General features: G+C 50.5%; 1 protein-coding gene across 6 annotated transcripts in view; it reads left to right on the top strand.

The window, feature by feature from the left end:
• POLR3E (RNA polymerase III subunit E) overlaps window positions 1–18,331 on the top strand; it is a 37,848-nt gene extending 19,517 nt beyond the window's left edge. For 3 of the 6 annotated variants that reach the window (XM_009196136.3, XM_031658401.1, XM_021931820.2), the window contains 11 exons: window positions 127–171; window positions 247–338; window positions 2,087–2,207; window positions 6,148–6,229; window positions 7,635–7,694; window positions 7,786–7,943; window positions 8,501–8,562; window positions 9,081–9,601; window positions 11,941–12,018; window positions 15,435–15,560; window positions 16,863–18,331. In XM_009196136.3, the coding sequence (XP_009194400.1) occupies window positions 127–171; window positions 247–338; window positions 2,087–2,207; window positions 6,148–6,229; window positions 7,635–7,694; window positions 7,786–7,943; window positions 8,501–8,562; window positions 9,081–9,601; window positions 11,941–12,018; window positions 15,435–15,560; window positions 16,863–16,919 (1,402 nt within the window). In that variant the 3' untranslated portion in view covers window positions 16,920–18,331. The other 3 variants (XM_003916654.5, XM_017953251.3, XM_021931819.2) reach the window with 3 other exon arrangements.
• The last annotated feature ends 2,123 nt before the right edge of the window (window positions 18,332–20,454 follow it).

The raw sequence follows: 20,454 nt of genomic DNA, 5'->3' as shown, positions 1-20,454 counted from the left end.
AGGGCTGCCAGGGGAAGGCAGGGGTGGGCTGTCGGCACCCCCTCCCCAGACCCTCACCTAGGCGGCTGGTGAGGAGGGTCCAGCCTGGCTCAGCCCTGAGCCTGTGCCCCTGCTGTGTCCCTGCAGTGAGTACCTGATGATGCTGATGCCGCCCAGCCAGGAGGAGGAGAAGTGAGTAGAAGCGGCCGGACACCCTCTCCCTTTCTGGGCGGGCCGCCTCTAACCCGCCTGCTCTGCTTTCCCCAGAGACAAGCCTGTGGCCCCCAGCAACGTCCTGTCCATGGCCCAGCTGCGCACGCTGCCCCTGGCTGATCAGATCAAGATCCTGATGAAGAATGGTGGGTGCCCATCCCCTACCCTCCCAGGGGCCCCAGTCCCAGTGGCTCCTGAGGAATGGACTCTGTGGGACAGCGAGGACCAGGGGGCAAGGCCAGAGGCCCCTGCTGCCCACAGCCTGCTCAGCTTTGCAGCTGTATCCGTGTCTGGAAAGATAATGCAGGACGGCAGTGCTGCCGGCCCCTGCAGACGGGCTCGGGGTTCCTGTGAATGCAGGACAGTAGTGTGTCCAGCCCCCGCAGGCAGGCTCAGGGTTCCTGTGAATGCGGGACAGTAGTGTGGCCGGCCCCCGCAGACGGGCTCAGGGTTCCTGTGAATGTGGAACGGCAGTGCGGCCGGCCCCTGCAGGTGGGCTCAGGGTTCCCGTGAATGCAGGACAGTAGTGCGTCTGGCCCCCACAGGCGGGCTTGGGTTCCCGTGCCATGCTTGCCACTTGTCTGTCGTGCTCTTGGGCAGGTCACTAACCTTTCGGAAGCTTTGTTTGTTTTTCTGTGAAAAGAGAAAAGAGACTAATGATAGCTCCTGGGGACCAATGTGAGGAATCGGAGAGGAGACTTCTAAAGTACAGGGCCTTGCAGGTGAACATGGACTAGGGGCTTTTTTTTAAAAAAAAAAAAAAAAAAAGAGAGACGTGGGGTTTTGCTGTGTAACTCCTGGGCGAAAGTGATCCTCCTGCCTCAGCCTCCCGGGTGGCTGGGCCTACAAGCAGACACCACTCACTGTGCTGGCTCAGAGTCATTTTCATGACAGTGTCTTCACTGGCACTGCTTCTGGATACCCTCACCAGACCTGGCACCATAAGGACTGGTCTCCTTTTCTCAAAGGACTCTTGAGAGCCAGAACCTTTAGGGCACCCGTGGCTGGTGAACAACAGACCTGATCCTTGAGCTCAGAATGGAGCCCCAGATCCTGGGCTCGTCCTTTGAGATGCCACCATGAGCTCTTGGGAGTCTAAGGAGAAGAGGGGAGCTCCGTGATATGCCCGGGATTGCAGGCTGCCTTCCTGCGGAGGACTTGGAACTTTTTTTTTTTGAGACAGTCTTGCTCTGTTGCCCAGTCTGGAGTGCAGTGGCACAATCTCGACTCACTGCAACTTCCGCCTCCTGGGTTCAAGCAATTCTCATGCCTCAACCTCCGGAGTAGCTGGGACTATAGGTGCCCACCACAACACCCACCTAATTTTTGTATTTTTAGTAGAAATGGGGTTTCGCCTTGTTGGCCAGGCTAGTCTCAAACTCCTGGCCTCAAGTGATCCGCCTGCCTCAGCCTCCCAAAGTACTGTAATTATAGGCGTGAGCCACCGCGCCCAGCCAAATTTTGAACTTTCCCTGGGCCCTGCCCAGGGCTCACTTGGGCAGGAACTGAGGCCAGCAGACCACAGTGATTGAGGGCACCAACTGGAGCCAGGTGGCTTGGGTTCACTTCCTGGCTCTGCCACTTCCTAGTCAAGAGATCATGGGTGAGTTTTGAAGCCTTTCTAGGTCTGAGTAGTAATATGCCCTTCCTCCTGAGGCACCCCTCAGTCTTCCTCAAGGGGCACTTCATAGAATCCTTGGATTCCATGAGATGCCCAGTGCCTGGCATGCAGTGAGCAGCCTGAGAGTGTCAGCTGTTGGCTATGATGGGTGTCATTACTGTTAGTTATCACATTCTGGGGGTATTACATGAACTTGAAGCTATGCAGACTCTTGGAGGGGAGGGAAGGGCCTGGCGCCTCTTCCTTGTCTGATGTCTCCTGCGTCCTCCTCAGTGAAGGTCATGCCTTTTGCCAACTTGATGAGCCTCCTGGGCCCCTCCATTGATTCCGTGGCTGTTCTGCGGGGCATCCAGAAGGTGGCGATGTTGGTCCAAGGGAACTGGGTGGTGAAGAGGTAAGTTGTGTTTTCTATTTTTTATTATTTTATTTTATTTTTTTCCTTGAGGCAGAGTTTCACTCTTGCCCAGGCTGGCATGCAGTGGTGCAATCTTGGCTCACTGTAACCTCTGTCTCCCAGGTCCAAGCGATTCTCCTGCCTCAGCCTCCTGAGTAGCTGGGTTTACAGGTGCATGCCACCATGCCCGGCTAATTTTTGCATTTTTAGTAGACACGGGTTTCACCATGTTGGCCAGGCTGGTCTCGAATCCTGACCTCAAGTGATCCACCCACCTTGACCTCCCAATGTGTCAGGATTATAGGTGTGAGTCACCGTTATATTTTTAGTAAAGATGAGGTTTCACCGTGTTAGCCAGGATGGTCTCGATCTCCTGACCTCGTGATCTGCCCACCTCAGCTTCCCAAAGTGCTGGGATCACAGGCGTGAGCCACTGCGCCCGGCTGCATTTAAACATTTTTAAAATTAACACATAATGTACATATTTATGGGGGCAGTGTGAAATCTAAATACGTATGTATACAATGTAATGATCAAATCAGGGCAATTAACATATCTGCCCCCTCAAACATTTCTCATTTTTGTGTTGGGCACATTCAAACCTCACTTTTCTAGCTATTTGAAATTTATAATACATTGTTGTTGATTATAGTCACCCTATAGTACCCTTTGTCCTGCCTACGTGGGATTTTTATATCATTCTTACCATCTGCTGGATTCATTTCTGTTTCTGTTTTTTCCTGCTAACTTGGAAGTTATGCTGTTTGGGCTCATATATTGATTACCCTACAGTTTTCAGCTTGCATTCATGACTTAACACATTTGAATGTTAATTGCTGCTTTTTACCCCATTCCAGACTATTCAGAGATCTTAGAATATTTTATATCTATCCTCCTTCCTACTTATACACTGCTGGATTGGTGTGTGTGTGTGTGTGTGTGTGTGTGTGTGTGTGTATTTTTTTTTTTTTTTTTTTTTACCTTTTTAATTTGCCGATCTTTTCTATTGTTCCAGTTTTAGTATATGTGCTGCCGAAGAGAGCACAGGATTGGTATACTTTATATTTTATTTTTTGAGATAGTCTCGCTCTGTTGCCCAGGCTGGAGTGCAGTGGTACAGTCTCAGCTCACTGCCTCTTGGGTTCAAGCGATTCTCCTGCCTCCGCCTCCCAAGTAGCTGCGATTATAGGCGAGTGGCACCATGCCCGGCTAATTTTTGTATTTTTAGTAGAGGCGGGGTTTTGCTATGTTGGCCAGGCTGGTCTTGAACTCTTGACCTCAGGTGATGCACCCGCCTCGGCCTCCCAAAGTGCTGGGATTACAGGCGTGAGCTACCGCGCCCAGCCTGGGGTATTTTAATTCTTTCTCTATTTTCAGCCCCATAAGACATTACTGTATCCAGTCAATCAATATTTTTCACTCACATGTTTATAATTTAGTCATCATTCCTTTCTGCATCTCTGAGTTTCTGTCTGGGATCATTTCCTTGTGCCTAAAGAATGCTATAGTATTTCCTTTAATGTGGGTCTGTTGGGGATGCATTTCTTTGGTTTTTTTTTTTTTTTTTGAGACGGAGTCTTGCTCTGTCACCCAGGCTGGAGTGCAGTGGCCGGATCTCAGCTCACTGCAAGCTCCGCCTCCCGGGTTCACGCCATTCTCCTGCCTCAGCCTCCCGAGTAGCTGGGACTACAGGCACCCGCCACTTCGCCCGGCTAGTTTTTTGTATTTTTTAGTAGAGACGGGGTTTCACCGTATTAGCCAGATGGTCTCGATCTCCTGACCTCGTGATCCGCCCGTCTCGGCCTCCCAAAGTGCTGGGATTACAGGCTTGAGCCACCGCGCCCGGCCTCTTTGGTTTTTGTGTGTGTGGAAACGTCTGTTTCACCTTTGTTCTAGAATTCTAGCTTGGTGGTTATTTTCCTTTCCACGCGTTGGTATGATTTTGTTGTGTTCTGACTTCATTGTTTTTGTTGGCAGTTTCATTCTTATTCCTTTGAAGGCCGTCTGCCTTTGTTTTCCTCTGGCTGCTTTTAGGAATTTCTCTTTGTTTTTGGCTTTCTACGGGTTCATTTAGATGTGTCTCAGTGTGAATGTTTTACAGACTCCGCTGGGGATCACAGGTCTGGAGCGTGTGGCTTGATGCCTTTCAGTAGTTTCTCTTCTCCTGCGAATCCTCCCCTAGACCATGTGCGGCCTCCACGAGACCATCAGTTTCAAGGGATTAGGATAGGGATGTCTGTTTTGACTTTTGCTTTATGTCCCCAGTACCCGCCTGGTTATTACCAATGCAGACTCTTGGTAAATAATGTGGCTACGTTTTACTTGAATTATATTGATTCTAAATGATGTAGTATAAATTGCATTAATAACTCACTTTTTAAGTAGTGTAGTTTAAGGTGAGCAATGTGACAAAATGTGAAATGTTGCACATTTTAAGAAAATACAGTGCCAAAAGCTCATCTCATAGTCGTAGAGTATATTCGTGTTACTGCCACGTGGTGGCGCCCTTGCACTGCTCCACAGACGCCCAGCACAGTTTGTCAGCACCTTGCGGCTGTTGTCCTTTGTTACACGTTTTCATTGTGCAAGGCCTTTGCCATGGTGCATTGCGTGTTACATGGGACCACCTGTGTATATTTACACCACGAATGAATGAAAGCCAAGAGGGGTCCTCCCGTCACACACCTGAGGACACTGGCCCAGAGAGGCATGGGACTTGCCAAAAGTCTAGCAGCAAGGCAGTCGCAGAGCCTGGTTAGAACCCAAGCCTCATGGCTCAGCCCTGGGCTCTGCACCTAGCACTGCATGTGTCCCCTGGAGGTGCTGCCCCTTTTAGTTTCGCCCTGTCCTGGGGACTGGAAGGTAGGGACTTGGGGACTGTGGGCATTCCACCTGCCCTGGCACCTCTGTAAGTCCTACTCTGCTGCTGCCCATGCTGCCACGTCAGGGGACCCTGGGTGAGGGTCCTGTGTGTCCCTGTGAGGAGACAACGCAAAATCCATGCCTTCATTCAGTCACTATGGCTAGACTGCTCATCCTGTGCCGTGGACCGGGCTCTCATTCAGACACTGCCCCTGGGAATGGGGGCTGTTACAGTTGCGCTCCCTGAATGCAGAGATCACGGCACGGACCAGGCTTGTTCGATCAGCACCCACTTAGTAGGTACCTTCGCTGTGGTGGCAGTGATGAGCCACATCGGCAGAGTCTGTGTCCCCAGAGTGTGGCCTTGCAGGATGAGTGACGGTTGGTTGCCACGTGGACCTGAGGCAGGGGGAAAAGGAGGGCCTGGCAGTGAGGGAGCGGCAGTCAGAGCACAGGCGCCATGGCGGGGGTTGAGCCGGGTTGCAGGGCCTGCGGCTGGAGCTGGGTCCGGGCTATGCTCTGGAGATTCTCGTGTCCTGCTGTCCAAGGCCCCGGCCTTTCCCCTGAAGTTCCCTGAGCCTTGAGTGCTGGGCCTGTTCTCTCCAAGGGCTAACACGCCTCCCCTGCCTCTGACCTCGGTTCATGCCCACCTGCCCCTTTCAGCAGGTGGCCAAGGGCTTGCGGATGGCTTCATCCCTGGTTCTCTTGGTGTCGCGTGCAGGGACCAGTTGTCTTCCAGAGTCCTGGGCTCCTTGAGGTCCCGGGCTGTTCCTCACCTTGTCTGTCTCTGAGCCCGTGACCTCTCCCTGAACGTGCAGGGGGCTTAGGATGAGGCTGGTGTGCGTGGTGGGTTGAGGAATAATAAGAGGAAGAACGCTTGGTGGGGTGTGTGGGGTAGGCGGGTGCTTCTTTCCCAGGTGTGTGTTCACAGATGTGGCTCCTGAGGGGAGCTCTCGGGGATCAGGCCTGTACCCAGCCCACGTTGGAAAGAGTCGTGGGCTGGGACTCGGCTGGGAGGGGCAGCAGTAGAAGGGACTCAGGACAGGGACTGACCTGCCACCCTCACCTGCATTGGCAGTGACATCCTATACCCCAAGGACTCGTCCAGCCCTCACAGCGGTGTGCCTGCCGAGGTGCTCTGCCGGGGCCGAGACTTCGTTGTAAGTACCTTGGGTTCTCTGGACCCACGGTGGGGGCGTGGGAAGAGGGGGGCAGCGGTGCAGAGCTTCTGAAGACCTGGGCCTGGCAGAGGCTCCAGTTGGAGGCGGGTGTGTGAGGAGGCCCTGGCCTCTGCTTTTCTCCTCCTTCCCCTCAGAAGCCTGGAGTCTCAGGCTCGAAAGAACCTTCCGGTTCTCTAGCACAGTTGGGGTGGGTCAAGAAGCACGTTTCATTCGGCCTGAGTGGTGGTTTAGAAATACTGCCTTGGTTGTCAGATTTTATAAATTGAAATTTTGATGCAAACCAGATGTCTAGCTGTCAAGGGTAATCGGACTGCCTGACACCCCTGGGGCCACTTCCCCACAGGGTGCTAGTGGTCCCCAGTTCACCACAGTCCCAGGGTGCCTTTGCCTCCCTTGTGCCTGTCCCTGGAGTTTGGGACTCCTGAGCTGGTGTCTCCCTTCCCATCACCCCACCCGTGGCCTCCCTCTCAAGGCCTGGAACTCCATGCAGCTGGGAGCCACAGTCTTCCTAGGCTTGGTGCTGGCTGAAGCACGTCCTCCAGGAGCTGTCCCGCAGCCCTTGGCGTGCTGGTATGCCGTCCCAGTCACAAGGCAGCCCTTAAGCTGAAGGAAGCATCTGCCTCTTCTCTTCCCGAAGGAGCCTCCCCAACTCCTCTGGGCAGTCGGTGTCCTGGTGCCTGAGCAGCGTCTTTGCTCCTAGGGGTCAGCATGCACGATCACCACTCCCAGGCTTGCCTTCCCAGATAAAGTGCCATTTGTCCCCAGCTGCCCCTGCCCGCCCCACTCCAGTGTGTAGACACTGTCAGAACTGGGGGCTTGGGAGGGGGTGTGGTCCAGTCTATGTTAGCATAGGTGATAGTCATCCATTCCCTGTGTCTCTCAGCCAGCCACCCTTACCTCTCCCAGTCACCCCACAAATTTAATCAGAGTGCAGGAGACCTGTTGAGGCAGAGTAGAGGCTGCAGGGGGCTGAGAGCTTCTGGAAGGATGGGCGGCCTCCCACCAGCCATTAGCAGCTACCACTGTGAAGTGCCACCTATGCAGAGCGTGAGTGTCTGTGGCAGCCCCTCCCAGCCCGAGTCCTCACTGTATCCTGGGAGCCGGGCAGGGCATCTCCCACCCCAGGGAGCGCTGTGGTCTAGGTGGGGTAGGTGGTCTCATGGTCCCCCTGGAAGAGATGGGCCTGGAGCTCCTTTATGGAAGAGAAAAGGAGGGAGGTGCAGAGCTGAAGGGACTGCCTGAGGCCACACTGCTGGGAAGAGTCAAGGCCAGGAGCCCAGGTCTGTCCCAAGCTCTGGCTCCCAGGCCTGCCAGGTGAGTTCCCGGGACAGTCTTGGAAGCAGTCTGTGGCTGCCCCCAGAACGTGCTGCTTCTTCTCCCTCAGATGTGGAAGTTCACGCAGAGCCGCTGGGTGGTTAGGAAAGAGGTGGCAACGGTGACCAAAGTAAGTGGTGGTTTTGTGGTCTGAGGCCCAGGCTGCTGCTGGAGGGGAGGGGGCTGGCTGTGCCTCTCACCCTGGGCCCCCTACCCTCCAGCTCTGCGCGGAGGATGTGAAGGACTTCCTGGAGCACATGGCTGTGGTGAGGATCAACAAAGGCTGGGAGTTCATTCTGCCTTACGACGGGGAGTTCATCAAGAAGCACCCAGATGTGGTCCAGCGGCAGCACATGCTGTGGACGGGTATCCAGGCCAAGTAAGCACCTGGGGCTGGGGAGGGGCAGCCCGGTGATCCCAGCAACCCCACATCCGGGAGAGCACTATCAGGGCGGATCCGAGCAGCCTCTTGAAACCCCACGTCTGGGGAGAGCACAGTTGGGCTGGATCTGTGTATGAAGGGCAGGTGGGGGTCCGTGGCACCACACTCCTCCCCCACGCTCCTGCCCCAGGCTGATAGGCATTGCTGGCTGATCCCACCGTCCTTTCAGCACGGGACACACAGTCAGTACCTGCTCATCAGGGCGGTTGTGCTCTGAGGGCTCAGGGAAGAGGGATGTGATGGAGAGAGGGAGCAGTCAGGAGCAAGAGCCCGGGCCTGGGGGCCAGAGGGGTATTGGCAGGAGACTGATGGGGTCGGGGTGGTCGTGGGGCCGTGCACTGCCAGAAGAGGGACCCAGTAGGGCTGACCGAGCTCCAAGCCCGCGCTGTTGTCAGTAACCAGCACGTCCTGGGGCCTAAGGGGTGGTTGTTTCTCTTGTGAAGCAGATGGTAGGGGACGTGGTTTAAAGTTAATGGGGTTACTCTTCTTTTCAGACTGGAGAAAGTCTATAATCTTGTAAAGGAAACCATGCCAAAGAAGCCGGATGCACAGTCAGGTGTGTGAGGGGCTTTGGGCTGGGCGGCCCCGGCTCCTCACTGCGGCTCGGGAAGGGCTGCTGTGCTAGAGCTTGTCAGGCCCAGGCCTGGAGAGGGTGGAGGGCTCTCACTGTCCACCCTCCACCTTCCACCCTCCACCCTCTACCCTCCTCCCTCCTTCCTTTCCCGCCACCCACAGACCGCAGCTGGTCGCTTGCCCAGCAGCAAGCCTCAGGGATGGAGGCTTGCGGATTCCAGGGCTGGGTCTGGGTTCCAGGCCTCTGAGGCCCACTCACCCCCTTGGGTCAACAAGCGGGCCAGGAAGAGATGCTCGGGGGAGGAACTCAGCAGCACGCATTCCCGCATGACTCTCGGCTCATTTGGACAGTTTTCACTTCACTGATGGGGCGGCTGATTGCCGAGAAAGGTTGGGGATGAGACCAGGACGGGCCACTCGCTTCAGCCCCACGGTCCCCTGCTGGGCCTTTGGCTTCCCATCCCTGTGCCCTCCTGAGCAGTGCTGCCTCCCTCCCCGCAGGGCCTGCTGGGCTGGTCTCTGGGGACCAGCGGATCCAAGTAGCCAAAACCAAGGCCCAGCAGAACCACGCGTTGCTGGAGCGGGAGCTGCAGCGGCGGAAGGAGCAGCTGCGGGCGCCTGCGGTCCCGCCCGGTGTGCGGATCAAGGAGGAGCCGGTGAGCGAGGAGGGCGAGGAGGACGACGAGCAGGAGGCGGAGGAGGAGGAGCCCATGGACACTTCCCCCAGCGGCCTCCACAGCAAGCTGGCCAACGGGCTGCCTCCCGGGCGGGCTGCAGGCACGGACAGCTTCAATGGGCACCCGCCCCCGGGCTGCGCCAGCACCCCTGTGGCTCGGGAACTGAGGGCCTTCGTGGAGGCCACCTTTCAGAGACAGTTTGTGCTCACGCTGAGCGAACTCAAGCGCCTCTTCAACCTGCACTTGGCCAGCCTGCCCCCTGGCCACACACTCTTCAGCGGCATCTCGGACCGCATGCTGCAGGACACGGTGCTGGCCGCTGGTTGCAAGCAGATACTGGTGCCTGTAAGTAGAGCCCACGCTGCTGGGATAGGCGGGTAAAGGGGCTGCCTGCGGCCTCTCGGGAGGGCACCTGCGCAGAAAGGAGCTGTGGGGAGAAGTCGGCTCACCTGGTGAAGGGCCTGAGCCCTGCCTGCCCGGGGGATGGGGGATGGGAGTGGGGAGAACCAGCTGTTGGGAGGCCACGTGGGGACACGGGAGGCCATGCTTGGTGAGCATTTGCTCTCATGTGGGCCTAGGTGTGACATGGGCAAGTCAGCTTCTCCGAGGCTCTGTCCTCATGAAGTGGGATCATGTTGGGTTTTATGTCACAGGATTGTGGTAGGGGCTACATACGGTGTCTGAAGGCCTGGCCTATTGTCTAGCCTGCCGCAGGGCCTAGTGAAACAGGGCCTTTGCCTGGTTTCTCACCCTGTCCTCCACCAAGAACGCCTGACGGTTTCCTACTAGCTTTGCCATTGTTTGGAATGATTTAACTTCTAAGATCGTTTGATCTTCTTTGCAATCTGCAGATGAAGAAACTGAGGCTCCAAGGAATGAAATGTACGTTTAAAGGTCGCTACCTAGGAGGTAGTAGAGCTGGAATTTGGACCTCAGTGTAGTGGCCTGGAGTTTTGAATCCTTTGTGCTCAGCTAAGATGAGCTGCTTCCCCACAGCTGTGCCAGCACCCCAGCTTGGAGCTTGGGCTGGGTCCTGGCGGCCTCCCTGTGCATCAGAAGCAAGCTGACCAGCTCAGCGCTGTGCTCCCAGCACTTGCAGTGCCAGGCCTTGAGTGTGGTATTGCAAGCCTCCTGCCCCCTTCCCCATGGGCTGCTTTTCCATAACTGGGAGGGGCCCTGACAGGGAGGAGCAGAGTGTGTGCTGGGGACTGTTTCCCTGCGCTGATGATGGAGAGTGCCAGGTGCTGCCTGAGGCATACCTTTCCCATGCTCCTTTTCCACAAGGCTCTGCCCAGACCTGGCAGCAAAATGGGGTGAGGTGGGGCTGTGGTGGTCTCTAAGAAAGCACTGATGTTTTTCATTGCCAAGGTCAGGAGCGCCTGCAGCCTTGGGTGATGATCTGAGGCCAAAGCCCATCCCTGTATATGAGGAATAGAAACTAGGACAGGAGGCCCTGTGGCACCTAGGCTGTCTCAGGGGATTGGCCCTGCTGGCAGGCAGCCCCCTGTGGGAGGTACTGGCGGGGTTTGGGCTCCTACCCACCCAGCACATGGGTCTGGATTTCCACAAGCTCACCTTTCTTCATGAGCTGGGCCAGGCCAGGGAGGACACCTGCCTGACATTAGCAAGGTTGTTTTGGGCCGCTGGAGTGGACAGAGGTGAGGGGTGGGACATGGCCACCCTCAGACACCCCCACCGCTCCTTCCGGACCCCCTCTGTCCATGTTGCTTTGGGGTGGGACTGGCGTCTTCAGGAGGCACCATGGCCCTAGCTGTAACGCTCTCCTTGCCATCCTGACAAGGAGACTGTATCGTAATCACATCCAAGATGTAAGAGACCTCAGATCCCAGCCACTTCTGTGTTCTACGTGAGGGAGCTGAGGTCCAGGGCAAGCGAACAGATCGAGGACTTGACTTGAACTCCTGGTTCTGCTGCTTACTAGCTGTGTGACCATGGACAGTGAGCTAAATCTCTCTGAGCTTACTTTTCCCCACGTACTACCTCCCGTTTCTAATGCTTAAATTCGAGTGTGTACTGGAGGCCTCACAGGGCTTTTACTGGTAGTAACCATTATTGCTACTTGTGTGATGGAACCAGGACTGGAAACTACCATCCCAGACGCCCCCTCCCTGTCCCCTTCTCTCCAGGACCCAGGCCTGTGTCACACTCGTCCTGGTCCACCTTTGGACAAAGTGGCCTGGATTGCTTGGGAGTCAGGCAGTGCCTGTAACCCACACTGACACGGTGCGTGTGGGAAGCAGTTGAAAAGAATCCCCAGGGTACCCTAAAGGAGTTATGGGGAAGGGGGCACCCCTCCATCAGGGTTGGTGTCTTCAGGAGGGAGGACTCTGGGTGTTAAAGCAGAGTTGAGTTGGTGCCAGTCTGATGGGGAAACAGACGCAGCTTCCCCACTGTATGGAGGATATGTGCAGACTCGAAGCTGGGCATTTCACTGGGCCCATCACACTCCCCCTTTCTCTTGCTGGAGCCCTGTCAGGCCCTGGGGGGGGTGTGCTGGCCTCCTCCCCATGGTGAGGTGACAGGCACAGGTTTGTGGCTGCCCAAGGCTGGGATTGGAACTCACGTTCCTGCATCTGGGCTGGGGCACACAGGGAGTGGTGAGGCAAGCAAGTGGATCCATGGGGTAGAGATGGAGAAGCAACTCACACCTGGGCCTTGGTCAGTTTCCCCCACAGACTGCTGCTTCCCCGGATGAGCAGAAGGTGTTTGCCCTCTGGGAGTCTGGAGACATGAGTGATCAGGTGAGGTGAACTTTGCTGCCATCTTCCCCAAGAGTAGGGGGGTTTCCTGCAGGGTTGGAGGCCTTACGGGACATGTGCACCCGAGGTGCAGCCACACAATGCAGATTTTCTGGCACACTCGGTTTTAAATATTCTGCTGCAAGTCTGTACGCTGACAAAATAAGCTGTATCTGCTAATAGTCTGAACCTAAACCAGTGGTTCCCAGATGCCAGTCTGTGAGCCAGTTCCATCAGAATCATCTTTTAAAAAATACAGGCTGGGCATGGTGGCTCATGCCTATAATCCCAGCATTTTGGGAGGTCAAGGCGGGTGGATTACCTGAGGTCAGGATATGGTGAAACCCCATCTCTACTAAAAATACCTGTGGTGGTGGGAGGCTGAGATAGGAGAATTGCTTGAACCTGGGAGGTGGAGGTTGCAGTGAGAACCGAGATCACACCACTGCACTCCAGACTGGGCGACAGAGCAAGACTGTGTCTCAGAAAAAAAAAAAATACATAGATTCAGTTCCATTCAGTAGGTGTGGGGTACTGTCCTGGGTATCTGAATTTCTGTAAAGCTTCCTGAGCGACTCTGATGCCAGCCAGGCTTAGAGCGCTGGTGGTGCACATTTCTCAGGTGGCCTCTGGCAGCAGGAATCAAAAGGATTCCTTGTCAGGTCTCAGGTTCTGGACTTTTAGGTTAAAGAAATTGGTCGTTTTGCCTCTAGTCACACCGTGGCAGGGAGGGTCACAGGTCTCCAGTGCCCAGAAATGTGAGTGGAAGCAGCAGCGCCTTGTGCATGTGTGGTGCAGTCACGGACCCTGCATCCCAGAAGCTTTTCTTAGGCCGTGAACGTACCTAACTTGATGGTCAAAACGCCAGTCAGTCTGACTGTGTCTAGGTCCTGCTCCTAAGGTGTGGGGAGCAGGGAGTCAGCAGAAGTCCCACTGAGCTCTCTGTCCCTAAGCAGACTGAGGATCTAAGGGGCTGGGGCCTCTTCCTGACCTAGCTTGAGTGCTTTTGGCCGGAATAGAAGGTATCTGAAATACTTTGATAAGAAAAAGGAAAAAAAAAGTCATAAATGCAGATTTATAAACATCAAATCAGACTAAAAGTTTTAATAGGAAAGCTCTTGCACTGCCTGACCTGACTGCCACCCCTCAGAGGTGACCACTTTTATTAACAGAAACAGGGTCTATGTTGGCCAGGCTAGTCTTGAACTCCTGGCCTCAAGCAGTTCTCCTGCCTCAGCTTCCCAGAGTGCTAGGATCACAGGCATTTAAATCACCAAAAGATACCACTAAACCAGCTGCCCCCATTAAAAAAAAAATCAGCTTGTCATTAGCAATGGGCTTCCCATTGTGGTGGATGAGATTTAGCTCTCAACTATTTTAGGAGACTGTAGAGATAGATAGGTTATGCCAATTTTTTTTTTTTTTTTTTTTTTTGAGATAGCATCTGAGATAACCTCTGTCACCTAGGCCTGGAGTGTAGTGGTGCCATCTCAGCTCACGCCTCCCACGTTCAAGCAATTCTTGTGCCTCAGCCACCTGCGTAGCTGGGATTACAGGCTTGTGCTGCCACACCCAGCTAATTTTTGTATTTTTAGTAGAGATGGGGGGGTTTCACCACGTTAGCCAGGCTGCTCTCGAACTCCTGGCCTCAAGTGATCCGCCCACCTTGGCCTTCCAAAGTGCTGGGATTACAGGCATGAGCCACCATGACCGGCCTTTACTTCTTTTTAATTGGCTATCATTGTTTATAGCACTGTCACGGAATGAACTGAAAATCCTTTCATTGTAGAGCCAAACATCAGTAATATATACTATGATTGCATTTCCTTGTTCACTACTTCCTGTTTTCACTTGTGTAATTTTCTGAACACATGTGTACCAAGGGTGATACTTTGTTTAATTAAGCCTGGTTCTCTGGAAGCCTTTCCCTCTGCTTCTCCAGTGAGACTGGCTCTTCGCCATGGCTGTTGCTGAATTGTGGAATCTCTGCTTCTTCCTTGCTTTAGCTTCTAAAGAGACAGGAGTTGTCTGCATTCTTTCATGTCTTAAAATGGCTTTCTTTTAACCTTCAGTATTACAATACAGTATTACTGTTTGGGACTAGACTTTTAGGAGGCAAATGCTACTTTATGTAGCAGTCTCAACTGTTTACATGAACCATAGCAAAAAAAAAAAAGAATCAAATCCATCTCCTCTTAATGTTTGCAGAAAGATGCAAACAAAACCAGCTAAGTATGGAACAATGTGTAAGTAAGGTTATCACACTTTGATGTAAAAGTTTCTATTTTTACGTGATCAAATGATTTGCCTCTCAAAATTCTAGTCCCAGACAAATAGTATTACATAAAGCATCTTTTATCTTTTTTTCATTCAGGCTGGAGTGCAGTGGCACGATCTCGGCTCACTGCAACCTCCACCTCCCGGGCTCAAGCAGTTCTCTTGCCTCAGCCTTCTGCGTAGCTGGGATTATAGGCATGTGCCACCACGCCTGGGTAATTTTTGTATTTTTAGTAGAGACGGGGTTTCACCATGTTGGACAGGCTGGTCTTGAACTCCTGACCTCAGGTAATCCGCCCGCCTCGGCCTCCCAAAGTGCTGGGATTTCAGGCGTGAGCTGTCGTGCCCGGCATGAAGCATCTTTAAGAGAGTTTCCATTGTTTACGTTTTCAGAGTTGTTGAAATTCCATAACATTCCCCTTCTTGGTCTTTTAAATTTGGCCTGTATTCTTTCCTTTATACCAAACTGCAGAATTTTTCATTATTCTGTATATCAGTCCGTGCAATTTCAGCTGTGCCCTGGTATGGGTCATTAATGACTAGACAATTGAGTTCTTACAAAATCCTGTGAGTTGTTGGACTTTTTTGTGCTCTTTCAGAATTCTTATGACAGATATTAGACATACTGAATTCAGTATTTTCTATTCAATTTTTATTTTGGGGTGTAACGTATTTTACGGCATCCTGTTTCATGGATGCAGTGGCATGTTTGTGTGTTAAGACTTCACACCAATTTTGACACCCTCTTCTCATCTCTGTGCAGCTTAGATTGTGGCTTCGCCTGCCTGCTAACTCCGATGCACTCCTGCACTTTACCATGCAGAAATATGTTCAAGCCACTCATCCTCTCATGTCTCTTCACCAGTTCTTTTGTTATGCTGGCATATACCTTTATTTTTATTTATATTCAAGTTTCCACACAAAGCGTTAATGCCTTTACTTTTATTTATGTTTTTATTTCTGTACACTGTCTTGCTGGGTCTCTAGAGATGACTTGGCTCATCTTTAACCAGAGGTACTGGATGAGGGTTTTTAATAAGAGACTGCAACACAAAGTTAGGTGCATGGCTTGGGTGTCTTGTTCAGGGATGTTTCTCATTTAGATCACTGTTTCCCAGAATAACATGTTTTTGCTACTAAAGCATCGACAGGTTTTGCTTGAAATTTTTTCCAAAAATTACCGGGTACGCCGAAACATGATCCAGTCTCGGTTGACTCAAGAGTGTGGAGAAGATCTCAGTAAACAGGAGGTGGATAAAGTACTAAAGGTACCTCCATTTTGTGCATAACAATATCAAAGACTGGAAGGGGCTGACAGCATGGAGAAGGGACTCTAGTGTCTTTGTGTATATGAAATCAGGCTTCCTTGGGACCCCCTCCCCAGACAGTCTTGTCTTCAGCAACTCTTAATGATTGGCATTGGTTAGGGAAGGGGGTATGTGCAAGAGGACTGACCCCTTCAAATAATATAGTCACAGGGGTGTCCAAAGGAAAGAATACAGCCATGGGTGCTTAATTTCTGTTTCTGATTGGGCCAGTAATGCCCCTTTCTCATCCCTCTTCTCTGCTTTTCTCTGCTTATCACTAGAGACAGAAACTAAAAACCATGGCTTCAGGCTGCTAAAAGCCTAAAACAAAATAGAACAACAAAATACAGTGGGTTGGGTGAGCTTGGCAGTGGATAGGCATCTTCTAAAATGATAGGGCCTAGTTGAGAATCCTCACTCCAGTCCCCCTTGAATTTTGAACTACTCTTCTGATTGTTGCCATAGCCACATACATGACTTTCAGTAGAATCCATTCTTAAATTTGGTTTAAAAAGGAGTATCTGGTTACTATATATGAAAGCACCTAATGTTCAAGCTATAATGCTTTTCTGAAGTGACTGTAGTACAAATACCAACCATATATTGCAGCAACACTGAGACACAGAAAACTGATGACAGTGTCTTGTTTTGATTAAACATCCAGAGCCATATAAGTAATACTATTTTTTAAGCACCCTTGTTCTGGGCATGTCAGTATTTGTATTTCATAGATCCTCACTTTTTTTTTTTTTGAGACAGAGTTTCGCTCTTGTTGCCCAGGCTGGCATGCAATAGCACACTCTAGGCCCACTGCAACTACCACCTCCCAGTTTCAAGCAATTCTCCTGCCTCAGCCTCCCAAGTAGCTGGGATTATAGGCGTGAGCCACCATGCCCGGCCCACCCTCACTTTTAAAATACCCCTGAGGAATGGCTGGGCACAGTGGCTCACACCTGTAATCCCAGCACTTTGGGAGGCCAAGGCAGGAGAATCGCTTGAACCTGGGAGGCGGCAGTTGCGGTGAGCCGAGATTGTGCCATTGCACTCCAGCCTGGGCAATAAAAGCGAAACTCTGTCTCAAAAAAAAAACTACCCCTGAGGAGAGGGTGGCTGGTAGTAACCATGGTGGTATGCTTAGGCAGTTTTTGATTTCCTATTTGTATTCTATTCACTGATCATAAATCAAGTGTTGATATTGTGGACAGAATGTAGTTAGCTCCCTTACCTGCAAAAATCTGCACTTAACCTGTTTCTCTCTCATAGGACTGCTGTGTAAGCTATGGTGGCATGTGGTACCTTAAAGGGACAGTACAGTCTTGACAATAGTAGCAAACCACTAACCCAGCAAATCTAAGCCCAAGGAAGAAGGGCGGAACCAGAAGTAGAGCCTCGACTTGCTTCAGACGACACAGAGCAAGAGGAACTGACCATCTCATGGCCTGTGGCATTGCATGGTGCAGTGGACAGAAGGGATTATCCTCAGCCAGTGACAGGGTCAGCTTAAGTTAGATCACTCCCAGAAGAGACCAGCTGGGACCTTCTTTGCAGTACTATTTGAAATTCCTGATGTATTTTGCTTATTATTTGGTTTCATTCTCATAATAAAGAGAGTGTATACTGACATGGGCAGGATGATAAAAATCATGGTTTAATATTTTCTTTTGTAAACTTAATGCCAACAAGGTCTAAGTTATGTTTACAACATGAAGAAAACCTCAAAGTCATTATGCTGATTAGTCATTTATCTAATCTAAAGTCATCACCAATTTCATTAAACCAAATTGAATTATTCTACTCTTGGGATTCTGTGGCCACTTTACCTTTGACAACAACCTACTTTATGTAGCAGTCTCAACTGTTTACATGAACCATAGCAAAAAAATCAGAATCAAATCCATCTCCTTTTAATGTTTGCACAAAGATGCAAACAAAACCAGGTAAGTATGGAACAATGTATAAGTGAGGTTATCACACTTTGATGTAAAAATTTCTATTTTGTGTATTTTTAAAATAAACGCTAACACTAAACTAGCATCATGGTGCTATCTTCAAATGATTACAGAAAGGCGATCTTGTTGGGCTCAGCGTTACATGTATCTAGAGGGAACAGAGCTAATGGAGGGAAACAGAGCAGCACTGTCCACTAGAAAGAGGTGAGTCATGTATGTAATTTTGAAAGTTTATAGCAGCCACATTAAAATAGTTTAAAAAGGTCATTTTAGCATATTATTTAGCCCAAAATATCTAAAACATCAACATATAATAAAAATATTAATATTTTACCTTTTCTTGTACCAAGTCTTCAAAATCTGGCATTTTACACTTTCCTCAACACTCTCAATTTGGACTAGCCACATCGTAAGTGCTCAGATGCCACATGGGCTATTTGCGACAGTATTGGACAGCACAGCCCTAGAAATGGATGGAAAAAATAAGAGTAAGCTAGGTTGGGTGAGATGTGAATTTTAGTATATACTTAAGGCTTTTGCCATCTTTTTTGTACAACACAGCCACTAATTGTCTGAAGGTTTAAATGACGGTCTATGCTATTTCCGCACCCCCCCAAAATAAAACATCTAATATTTTAGCTATAGAATCACTAAGGCATTGATCAAGGATGTACTTTGCCAAATAAGTATTTGGTAACATTGCTTAACAGGTTGATCATATATTGATTCTAACTATTAACATACGTGAACCTGAAAAGTAAAGTTACCAAAAGCGATCTGGAATATGTCTCAGCTCTTCCATCCTAACCTTCCTTCTCACTTTGAAAGGGGAAATGCTTATGTGGGATGGCACAGAATGTTAGTCCCATCACCTTGCAGAACTTAACTGACTCAGTGGAGAAGTCAGAGCCTTAAATACTTAACATTGATAAAAATAATTAGTTAAAACACAAAACTCAAATAGCAAGAAAAAGAAACTTAAGGAATACAGGAGGGAACTATTGTTTTTTAAAAAAAATTGAGGAAATGGGATGTCAGAATAGGACTTTCCAGCACTCGTCCCCCTGCAGAAACATGAATTTAAACAACTATCCACAAACAGAAATACCTTCACAAGAGCTAAGGAACCATGAGAGATTACAGCACCTTGGTATACCACAGAAATAAGATGTATTGAAGAGGATAGGAGGGACAATTTTACATTACCTAGCTTACCCTCTCCCCAACCCCAGGCAGCACAGGGTGGAGAGAGAGAGACCCTCCACTTGGAGGAAGGAGAGGGAAGTAAACATTGGACCCCAAAATCATGCCAGCCCCAGACTCCAGGCCTGCCCCAGGAACACAGGTTCTAAGCATACCCACTGCCAGGCCTGTACCCATGAGCTCACACTCTAGCAGACACCCCCTCCCCACCCTGGTCCAGCCCCATCTGAGTAAACCCCAGCACCGGGCTGGCCCTCATAGATCTAGGCTCCAATATCCCCTGCAGACCCAGATTCTAGGCCAGCCCCCAGGACCCCAGGATCCATCCCTCAGAGACCTAGCCTCCAGGCCAGTATCTATATACCCTGGCTCCAGGCTGAGCTATATGCCCACAGGCCAGCACCCACAATCCCAGGCTCCAGTACAATACCCATGGACCCAAGCTCCAGTGGACTCAGGTTCCAGGCATAGCCTCAATGCTAGGCATGCCCTAGCAGACTGTGGCTCCAGAACCGTCCCTATGGACCCAGGACCTAGGCCCACTCCTGCAGGTTCAGGCTCCAGGCTATGCAGCTAGGCTTCAGGTCAGTTCCCTGGATGCAGGATCCAGGCCTGCCCTTGTAGATTCAGGCTCTGGTTGTACCCCTGCAGACCCAATCAACTGGCCCACTCCACTGGACCTACGTTCCAGGATTAATCCTATGCATGCAAGCACCAGGCTCATCCATCTGCTGACCTAGGTACTAGGTCAGCCTGCTCAAGGACTCCAGCAGCAAGCCTGCCCACAGACCACACCAGACAACTTGCCCAGAATCTCTGAATGGACTCACTGGTGAAGGGCTGTTCCACGCAAAGTCAGACTGCAAAGATTAGAATCAGTCCTTACACCTCATCCAATGTACAGACATCAACATATGACCACAAGGATCAAGAACAATCAGGGAGACATGCTATCACCAAAGTAACAAAGCACCAGAAATCTACCCTAAAGAAACGGATTTATGAACTGCCTGACAACTCAAAATAGTTTTAAGGATGTTCAGCAAACTTCAAGAAAATACACATACATAACTCAACAAAATCAAGAAAACAACCAAATCAAGAAACCTAATAGATTGAAGTTATTTATTTTTTACAAACCATTCTGAAGTTGAAAAATACAATGAATGAAATGAAAAAATAGAATAGTGAGCATCAACAGAATTGATAAAGCAGAGAGAATCTATGGACTCAAAGACAGATTATTTGAAAATATAGCCAGAGGAACAAAAAGAATGAAAAGGAATGCAGAAAGCTTACGGGATTTATGGGACAGCACCAAAAGAGCAAATATTTGAGTTACTAAGGAGAAGAAAGAAGTCACAAAACAGTAGTTTTCTACTACTGTTTTCCAGATCTGGAGAAAGATATAAATATCCAGGTGCAAGAATATCAAAAGTCTCCAATCAGATTCAATATGAACAAAACTATACCATGACATATTATAATCAAATTGTCAAAAATCAAAAGACAAAGGGAAGATCCTAAAAGCAGCTAGAGAAAAGAAGCAGATCACATATAAGGGAGTTCCAATAAGGCTAGCACTTCTCAGCAGAAACTTCCAGGCCAGGAGAGAGTGGGATGATACATTCAGAGTGCTAAAGGAGAACAAATTGCCAACCATGAATACTTTATCCAGCAAAACTTCAGAAATGGAGAAAAAG

The sequence above is a fragment of the Papio anubis genome, chromosome 18 (genome assembly GCF_008728515.1).
Source record: "Papio anubis isolate 15944 chromosome 18, Panubis1.0, whole genome shotgun sequence".
Lineage (NCBI taxonomy): Eukaryota > Metazoa > Chordata > Mammalia > Primates > Cercopithecidae > Papio > Papio anubis.
Note: the sequence above shows the minus strand (reverse complement) of the source record. Positions and strands in the feature narration are given on the sequence as shown.